The sequence below is a fragment of the Conger conger genome, chromosome 1 (genome assembly GCF_963514075.1).
Source record: "Conger conger chromosome 1, fConCon1.1, whole genome shotgun sequence".
NCBI lineage: Eukaryota > Metazoa > Chordata > Actinopteri > Anguilliformes > Congridae > Conger > Conger conger.
Window position 1 is genome coordinate 56,185,650 of NC_083760.1, and position 9,901 is coordinate 56,195,550.

Sequence of the window (9,901 nt, forward strand, 5' to 3'; positions counted from 1 at the left end):
CATACACATGTACTACGCTGCTGGAGCTCTGTTTAGGGCTGGTGAGTGTCTCACGCACACACACACACACACACACATGCATAGAAACACGCATAGAAACACACACACACACTATACTGCAGGAGCTCTGTTTAGGCCTGGTAAGTCTCTCACACACACACACACACACACACATACACATACGGTTGGGAATAAAGACATTCAGTTGAAGATCCCATTCATCAGCAAACTTTTCAGCAGATGTGCACATTTAGAATAGACATTTAGAAAATGGACAGGACTCTTACACAATCTCAGTGATTGAATTACTTACCCGGAGTGTTTAATATGAGTTCAGATTCACATTATCTCAGGTGGTCTGTGAATGAATTTCCCTGAGTACCACCATTTTCTTTGCATGCGTACCAGTTTAATCACAATCTGTTTTGCGTGCATACTAGTACGCATATGGAAGCGTTTAACACAGTCAGAGATCACGGTAAAGGCTGGCTAGATTCCGGCTGCTCTTGTTGGATGCCTCTGCTCTTGTAATATTTTATCATATCTCTGCCTCTTCACACACACACACGCACGCACACACACACAGAGGTCTGTGTCTCTCGGTACTGAGTCAGCATGACCATTGCGCATCACCTCCTGAGAGAGATTTATAGTTGACACACTGCTGTGTAAGTTATTGGGAAGTACTGTTAGGCCATTACTCAGTGTGAGACCAGCCCATCATTAATGTGAAACAACGACCTGCTAAGACCCAGATAAAACTGACTGCTCGACCAGAGCACAGTTCACAGCAAATAAATTTTGACGATCTGTAGTTCCTGCGAACTAGGTTCAGACAATGAGAGAGGTGTGACGTCCGAGCGTTGTAAATCCACCGCCGGGCTGTTTGCGTGACTTCATGTGGAAGTGTGCCCATATGCTCGCGCTGGATGTCTTGGAGCGCAGATCTCCACTTTCAGCGTGTTAACGTCATTTGGAAATCTTTGGAGGGGTAAATCTCAATAGAGGTGACTGGGATTCATCTGGCAGTGCCCTCATCCTCTCCCCCTCAGGGTGGGGCATGTTGTGGACATGTCAAGGTGCTTTTCGGGCCTTAGTCTCCAGCACTGGGTAGAGAGTGGTGCGGATTTATCTTTGCATAGAAATCAAGACCTGGGGCCTTATGTGTAAAGGCTGTGTACGCATAAAAACGATTGCATGATAGTGTCTGTGCCCAGTGTGTGACTGTGTCTTTTCAGTGTAAAATTTTATCACTGTTCAGTGTCTGATCTTGTGTCTGTTCAGTGTGTGATTGTATCTCTGTTCAGTGTGTGACTCTATGTTCAGTATGTAACTGCGTCTCTCTGTCCTGTGTCTGTCCTGTGTGTAACTGTGTCTCTCTCTCCTGTGTGTAACTGTGTCTCTCTGTCCTGTGTCTGTCCTGTGTGTAACTGTGTCTCTCTGTCCTGTGTCTGTCCTGTGTGTAACTGTGTCTCTCTCTCCTGTGTGTAACTGTGTCTCTCTGTCCTGCGTCTGTCCTGTGTGTAACTGTGTCTCTCTCTCCTGTGTGTAACTGTGTCTCTCTGTCCTGTCTCTGTCCTGTGTCTGTCCTGTGTGTAACTGTGTCTCTCTGTCCTGCGTCTGTCCTGTGTGTAACTGTGTCTCTCTCTCCTGTGTGTAACTGTGTCTCTCTGTCCTGCGTCTGTCCTGTGTGTAACTGTGTCTCTCTCTCCTGTGTGTAACTGTGTCTCTCTGTCCTGTCTCTGTCCTGTGTCTGTCCTGTGTGTAACTGTGTCTCTCTGTCCTGCGTCTGTCCTGTGTGTAACTGTGTCTCTCTCTCCTGTGTGTAACTGCGTCTCTGTCCTGTCTCTGCAGGTTGGGTGGTGGGCTCTCTGGAGATCCTGGGAAGCCCTGCCAGCCTGGTGCGCAGTATTGGGAACGGCATCGCCGATTTCTTCCGCCTGCCCTACGAGGGCCTGACCCGGGGGCCCGGGGCCTTCGTCAGCGGGGTGTCCCGAGGGACCACGTCTTTCGTCAAGCACATCTCCAAAGGTGACCATTCCACCTGCCGCTCAGCTCTACCCTCTACCCCTTAACCTCAGGCAGGATCCTCAACCCTGATCCTGGAGCACAACAGTCTCCTGGTTTTTGTTTTTAAAGATTTAGATACATGAAGCTAGGTTAGGTCAGTTAACTAATTAACTGATTTAATTGATAAAATAAGTGGTCAGTGACAGTCAACCAAATTTTCTAAAATAATAGAGGCAAGCGCAAGTATTTCACGCAGGTGAATTCAAAAAAGAAGAATACAGTTAGAAAGCAATGCACGCACACTGCTGTTAATGCTCCCTGGTGATATATTTATTTTGACCAGTTTGATCTTCATCGGGTGCAACAGTGAAACCAGAAGTACGTTCAAGATGACGTTTGCTGTCTGGAACACACACCTGTACACTGATGCTCTCTAGGACCTGGGCTGGGGACTCTCTCAGACGGTAGATTGGACTTTGAGTCCTCGTTTTAGTGATGAGATTGATCGTACCCACCCGCTCCCCCTGCAGGGACCCTGACCTCCATCACAAACCTGGCGACCAGCCTGGCTCGGAACATGGACCGGCTGTCCCTGGACGAGGAGCACTACACACGGCAGGAGGAGTGGAGGAGGCAGCTCCCAGAGAGCCTGGGGGACGGCCTGAGACAGGGCCTGTCCCGCCTGGGCATCAGCCTGCTGGGTCAGTCTCCCCCTCCACACACACACCCGCACCCACCCACGCCCGCACACACACCTGCACACCCCCGTACACACCCACACACGCACACACACGCACACACACACACACCCGCACACACACCTGCACACCCCCGCACACACCCACACACACCCACGCCCGCACACACACCTGCACACCCCCGCACACACCCACACACGCACACACACACACCCACACACACCCGCACACACACAAACACACAAGCACACACCCACGCCTGCACACACACGCACACACACAGACACACACAGACACACACAGAAGCACACACCCGCACATACACACACACGCGCACACACACACACATGCCCACGCCCACGCCTGCACACACACACAAGCACACACCCGCACGCACACACACACACACACACACCCACACAAGCACACACAAGCACACACATGCACACACATGCACACATTCTCAAACAGATACATTACATACACACCCTTATGCTCACACGCACACACACAAATACAGGCAGACGCACACACACACACACACACACACACACAAGTAATTGATGACAGAAAATGTGTATGTGTGTTTACTTGAAGACTGAGGATGTATTTGTGTGTAATTGATGCCTGAAAGTGTGTCTCTGCTCCTTTAGGGGCCATTGCTGGCATCGTGGACCAGCCCATGCAGAACTTCCAGAGGACGTGGGACATGCAGGGATCCGCTGGCAGCAAAGCCAAGGGTGTCATCTCTGGAGTGGGGAAGGGCATTGTGGGAGTCTTCACCAAGCCTATAGGGGGAGCCGCTGAGCTGGTCTCACAGACCGGATATGGTAAGCCCTCTCTGCAGTAGAAATGCCCCATTGCGGTTTCCATTACGTTAAATGCTGCTTTCATGCACACTTTAGCGGTGTATGTGGTGTGCATATGCTAGGAGGGGGTCCTTTTTGACATGAGTGGATATTATATGCATTACTGATATTTCATATTGTATTTGTTTTGGATGGCGATAAGGAGGGGAGTCATTGACTCCTATGAAGGGTTTGGGTTGATGCATTTGAATTCCCCCCACCCCTCCTGAGATGAAACACACACGATTAAACTGCCATGAGTCAGTTTTTAATGGATTTGTCAAAGTGGATTATGTTTGTTTCCAGGACACACCTCGTACATAGTTTCCGTCAAGGAGCATTGTTATATTACCATTTTATTTAGTTTTTATGTCCAATATCTCCACTTACCATCTGCAAAGCATCAAACAGATTACCCTGTTAACAATACTGAATGTAGGTCATTTCATCTGGGGACCCCTTGAGATTACAGCAGATATAATAACCAGGGCACGTGATATATGTAGGGCCTCAACTGAATAATGCTTGAAATTGGAATAAATCAGTCATTGCGCAGAAATGCCTTTTGTTTCTGCTGGTCTGAAAGCAGTGTTTATTAGCTGTGTGTTTTGTAATGTGGGGGCTCTTGGCGCGGATGCAGAAAACCAGCATGACGTATAAGGCCTGAGGTTCTGGAGGTGGTCTGCATTTTATTTTGGGGGGTAGCTGGGGGTAAAGTGTACGTCGTGCGCTAACAGGTCAGTGCTACGCTCCGTAAATTGCGAATGAAGTGCACCGCTCCGTGTTAGAGCGATCGCCCCCCCTGGCTCTCTGCTGGGCTTGCTGGGGTGGGTTTACTTTCCTCCTCCCGGGAGGTTACATTGCCTACCCCCCCCCCCCCCCCACGCACACACAGCTTTATGAACTCTGTTGAATGCGTGACCTCAGCACAATTGGTTGCATAGCCGAGAAGATCTGGATATGATGTGAAACGCGTGCAGATAGTTTCCATGGTGTTTTACTCTGACAAGGAGGAAGTGGCACTGCTGATCACAATGGATTCTGATTTGAGCTCTGTTGAAGTGTGTCCTATAACTCTTGTGAGTGAATGTCCTGGGTGTGACAGTTCTTAGTGTAACGCTGTGAGTGGCTGTCCTGTGAGTGTAACTGTATGACTGATCGTAGTGTAACTCTGTGTGACTTTTCTTAGTGTAAAACTATGCGACTGTCCTTAGCGTAACACTGTGAGTGGCTGTCCTGTGAGTTTAACTGATCTTAGTGTATCTCTGTGTGACTTTGCTTAGTGTAACTGTATGACTGATCTTAGTGTATCTCTGTGTGACTTTTCTTAGTGTAACACTGAGTGGCTGTCCTGTGAGCGTAACTGTGTGAATGGCCTTAGTGTAACTCTGCATGACTGTTCTTAGTGTAACAGTGACTTTTCTTAGTGTAAGTGTATGACTGTTCTTAGTGTAACTCTGTATGACTGTTCTTAGTGCAACTGTATGACTGGTATTAGTGTAACTATGTGACTAAGTGTAACTTTGTATCACTGGTCTTAGTGTAACTCGGTGTGACTGTTCTTGGTGTTACACTATGTGACTGTTCTTAGTGTAACTCTGTGTGAGTGGCTGTCTTGTGAGTGTAACTCTGTGTGAGTGGCTGTCTTGTGAGTGTAACTCTGTGAGTGGCTGTCTTGTGAGTGTAACTCTGTGTGAGTGGCTGTCTTGTGAGTGTAACTCTGTGTGAGTGACTGTCCTATGAGTGTAACTCTGTGTGAGTGGCTGTCTTGTGAGTGTAACTCTGTGTGAGTGACTGTCCTATGAGTGTAACTCTGTGTGAGTGACTGTCCTATGAGTGTAACTCTGTGTGAGTGACTGTCCTATGAGTGTAACTCTGTGTGAGTGACTGTCCTATGAGTGTAACTCTGTGTGAGTGACTGTCCTATGAGTGTAACTCTGTGTGAGTGACTGTCCTGTGAGTGTAACTCTGTGTGAGTGACTGTATAAACGGAAATAACGGCTCTTTCTTTCTCATGGCAGGCATCCTGCACGGGGCTGGCCTCTGGCAGCTGCCTAAACAGCTCTACCTCCCTGCCGAGGAAAAGTCTGCCCAGGCACCCAACAGTCACGTCAAATACGTCTGGTAAGACCTGGCCTGCCCGCCCTGACCCCACAGCCCAGTGGCTTGTACCCTGGCCTCTACCCAGTCTATTGCTGCGTTAAGAAGGGTTTTAATAAGCATTGTGTGAGAGCTTCCAGCAAGCTGGCATTCTCATGGTTTTAAACTGACCCTGGAGAGGGAGGTTTATATTGAGAGTGTGGAGGTTGGGGGGGTGTGAGCAGTATTTCCCTTGCTGATGGAGGCTGGGGGAGGAGGAGGAACGTGATGGGGAGAGGGTGCTGTTAGAGTGAGTTTGGGCACGGGGCAGGGGAAGGGAGGTGAGGAAAGACAGACGCGTGCAGACTGTGGGGGCGGACGCTCCGTGGGCCTCCACTGCAGGTAGTGTGTGACTGGGTCAGGCCTCAACACTGAACAGAACATGCCAGGGCCGTGCACTAATGCTCCACTTGACATCGACCTCATTATCGCCTCTGCAAACATCTCAGATGTGTCATGCACACTTGTGAGAAGCAGAAATAAATGTGAAGAAGTCACGCCGGGGTGTGTGGTATTGGCCATGGTCAAGCGGGAGTGTGAGCGCTGTGTGTGGTTCACACGCGCTGATCGGTGGCGTTTGAGCTTTTACAGCACTGTGACCAATCATGCACAAGCGTGAGTGTGTGTGAGAACACTGTGAGCCTATGTTTGTGTGAGCATGAACTTTCAACAAAATCGCTGTGTATGTCTGTGTGTGTGTGTGTGTGTGTGTGTGTGGGTGGGTGTGTGAGTGTGAGTGCGTGCGTGCGAGTGTGTGTGTGTGCGTGCGTGCGTGCGTGCGTTCATGCATGCATGCGTGTGTTTGTGTGTGTGTATGTGTTTGTGTGTATATATGTAGCAGCAGCTGAACCTCTCTGTGGTGTCCGTCTATGTCTGTGTCTGTGTGTATGTATTTAACCCCTCTTTTGTGTGTGTGTGTATGTATGTGTGTATGTGTGTTTGTGTGTATGTGTATGAGTGTGTGTGTGTGTGTCTGTATTGAACCCCTCTCTGTGGTGTGTGTGTATGTATGTGTGTATGTGCATGAGTGTGTATGTGTGTGTCTGTATTGAAGCCCTCTCTATGGTGTGTGTGTATGTGTGTATGTGTATGAGTGTGTGTGTGTGTGTGTGTGTTTTTGTGTGTGTGTGTGTGTATGAGTGTGTGTGTGTGTGTGTGTGTGTGTGTGTTTTTGTGTGTGTGTATGAGTGTGTGTGTGTGTGTCTGTAGTGAACCCCTCTCTCCGGTGTGTGTGTGTATGTATGTGTGTATGTGTGTTTGTGTGTATGTGTATGTGTATGAGTGTGTGTGTGTGTGTGTCTGTACTGAACCCCTCTCTCCGCTGTGTCCTGCAGGAAGATGCTGCAGTCTCTGGGCCGGCCGGAGGTGCACATGGCTCTGGAGGTGACCATCGTGAGCGGCTCGGGGCAGGAGCACGCGGGCTGCCTGCTCCTGACGGGGGAGGTGCTGTTCGTGGTGAGCCTGAGCGAGGACACTCAGCAGCAGGCCTTCCCCGTCACGGAGGTGGAGTGCCAGCAGGAGCCGGGCCAGGACGGCCTGCTCACCCTCAGCCTGCGGCAGCACCGGGTCCACAGCGACGCTGAGGTGAGCCAGCAGGGGGCAGCACCGCACCACGGTCACGCCACAGGCTCAAGTCACACTCTCCCATTCTGTCTGTGGGTCATAACGCAGGGTTAGAGCATACCGTACGCCAGAAATAACCTCGCCAATAGAACTATTGGAGCTGCCTATTTCAAATGAGGCTCCATATCTACTGTAGCTACATTTTAATTAGAAAGTCGCAGTGAATGGACTTAGTTTTACTGGTCCCTTGTGCAGATTACCTACCAAAACAGGTGTTTTATTTTTGAGTTTTTTCACAATTAGCATAGGAAAAATCACATTATGTCGTGAACTATTTAATCATTTGCTTGTGAAAACATTTGATTTTCCTTGAATGTAGTCCACAGATTTGTATTGGTTCAAACCCTTTCCAATATGAGAGCATGGTGTACAGGTTGTACATGTATTCATACAGCTGAAGTGGCTCAACTGGAATTATAATCCAGATCCAATAGGATACAAGTAAGGCTTTTACATGACTAGGGCAGGGCACAGTGACCCCAGCGCTGACCTGCCTCTCCCTCAGGGCGACGGTGGCAGGGAGAGGCTGTCAGAGCAGCAGTACCACCGCCTGATGGACTACGTGACCCGGGCCTCACAGCACCTGTCCCCCTCCAACACCTCTCTGCACCAGCAGCAGAACCCCCCCGTCACCCCCGCCGAGCCCCCGGCAACCGTCACCAAAACCTACCGCTACCTGGTGGACCCGGCCTTCGCCCGCGTCTTCGTCAGCAAGTTCACCACAGTGAAGAACAGAGCCCTGAGGATCGGCTTCCACTGACACACCTATGCACCTGTCAGGTCACGTCTGCCAGGGTGTGTGTGTGTGTGTGTGTGTGTGTGTGTGTGTGTGTGTGTGTGTGTGTGTGTGTGTGTGTGTGTGCGCGTGTGTGTGTGTGTGTGTGTGTGTGTGTGTGTATGTGTATGTATGTATGTGTGTGTATGTATGTGTGTGTATGTATGTGTGTGTATGTTGTGTGTGTATGTTGTGTGTGTGTGCGTGCGTGCGTGCGTGTGTGTGTGTGCGCGTGTGTCTCTGTCTGTGCGTGTGTGCGTGCGTGCATGCGTGCGTGCGTGCGTGCGTGCGTGCGCATGTATGTATGTATGTATGTGTGTGTGTGTGTGTGTGTGTGTCTGTGTGTGTGTGTGTGTGTGTCTGTGTGTGCGTGTCTGTGTGTGTGTGTGCGCGTGCGTGCATGTGTGTCGCTCCTACATGTTATGGTAGCATCAGTACTCCAGCTCCACCCTCAGGCTGAGTCTGAAACTGCATACTGCTCTCTACTCATACTACTCTACTCAATTTAAGGCTGATTGTCAGTGAAATGTAGTATGCTCAGTATGCGATTTCAGAGCAGCCATAGTCTTAGTGGAAATGACGGGTTCAGAGTAATGATACTCAGAGCATACTATGTACTGGATCAAAGAAGGGAAGGATTTATTCTAAAATGTATGAAAGTGATTTGTAAAAACTTGTATTCACATGGAAAGTTTGAATATTTTGATAGAGAAAGTTCATACATAATGTTTTTTTTTTGGTTAGTTTCTTTTTCTTTGTCTGTTTTTTTGTAAACACTAAAGGTTAGAAGTAAAACCAGCCAGAGGCCTGATGGTCATCATTGTGAGGTGCCTGAACTTGTGCTTTTTATAACTGCAAAGTGCTTTAGTTCTCTTCATTCATTTATTCACCGTTTACAGCACTTGTACTTCCTAATAGAAATTTAGCACATCATTTATTTTCACATGCCAGCATATGTGCAATACTCTGAAAGTTAAAGAGCAGCTTCGTTGAGATCTGAGCTTCAACCAAAATATACTTGTACTTGTTATCCATGTTTACTGAAGGTCTAGTACCTTGATGCTAGAAGGGGCTTTTTTCTTCCACCAAATGGCTTCATCGAGAGTTTATACTGTTATTTTTTTACAATCATCTCTGCCAAGTCTGCTTATATGAGAATGGGTTATATTAATGACATTGCCTTTTTGTTAAATTTGTTTAAAAAAAGTCTGCATTTGTGTATGTACTGTAAGGAATCATACTTTTGTAAAGCCGCCTAATGCTTTTAATTTATATATAAATGATAATCAGAAGTATTAATACTTAAAATATTTAATTATATTAAAATATTTGTTTAATGTGATTGCTTGAATCATTATTTAAAAAATGTTACCTTGAAAACACACCTTACCAAAAAGTGTAACCTTGGTTGTTTCACGTATTGGGTTTCCAAAGCATTTGGCCTTACAAAATCTTGTTAAAGAAAGTTGGGAAAGAGGATTGTGTTTTTTGACTGTTTCGTTCATTTCTGGGATGCATGTGTTATTTTTATAGCTTCAAGGGGAATTCTGTGCAGTTTGTGGTCATAAATATGATTCAATTAAATTCAGAAGACTCCCAGTCAATGCTGGCTGTGCACAGCCACTCTGTTAATGTGAAATATGAGGTCTACCGCATTTCTGACTGAAATTCAAATGACATTTTCCACTGACTATTCCAGCTATACATTGCCAGGGTAACTATCTTCACAAAACAGAGTGTGAAAAACATCTCTGTCTGCTCAGTAGGCATTCTGTACGAGTGTCTCTGGCTTGCTGAAGCAAAGATGT

General features: G+C 47.8%; 1 protein-coding gene across 3 annotated transcripts in view; it reads left to right on the forward strand.

The window, feature by feature from the left end:
* Positions 1 to 9,435, forward strand: part of LOC133126743 (intermembrane lipid transfer protein VPS13B-like) — a 303,636-nt gene extending 294,201 nt beyond the window's left edge. For all 3 annotated transcript variants that reach the window (XM_061239088.1, XM_061239080.1, XM_061239095.1), the window contains 6 exons: positions 1,855 to 2,031; positions 2,541 to 2,711; positions 3,362 to 3,538; positions 5,578 to 5,680; positions 7,030 to 7,279; positions 7,824 to 9,435. In XM_061239088.1, the coding sequence (XP_061095072.1) occupies positions 1,855 to 2,031; positions 2,541 to 2,711; positions 3,362 to 3,538; positions 5,578 to 5,680; positions 7,030 to 7,279; positions 7,824 to 8,078 (1,133 nt within the window). In that variant the 3' untranslated portion in view covers positions 8,079 to 9,435. The remainder of the gene's footprint in view (positions 1 to 1,854; positions 2,032 to 2,540; positions 2,712 to 3,361; positions 3,539 to 5,577; positions 5,681 to 7,029; positions 7,280 to 7,823) is intronic.
* The last annotated feature ends 466 nt before the right edge of the window (positions 9,436 to 9,901 follow it).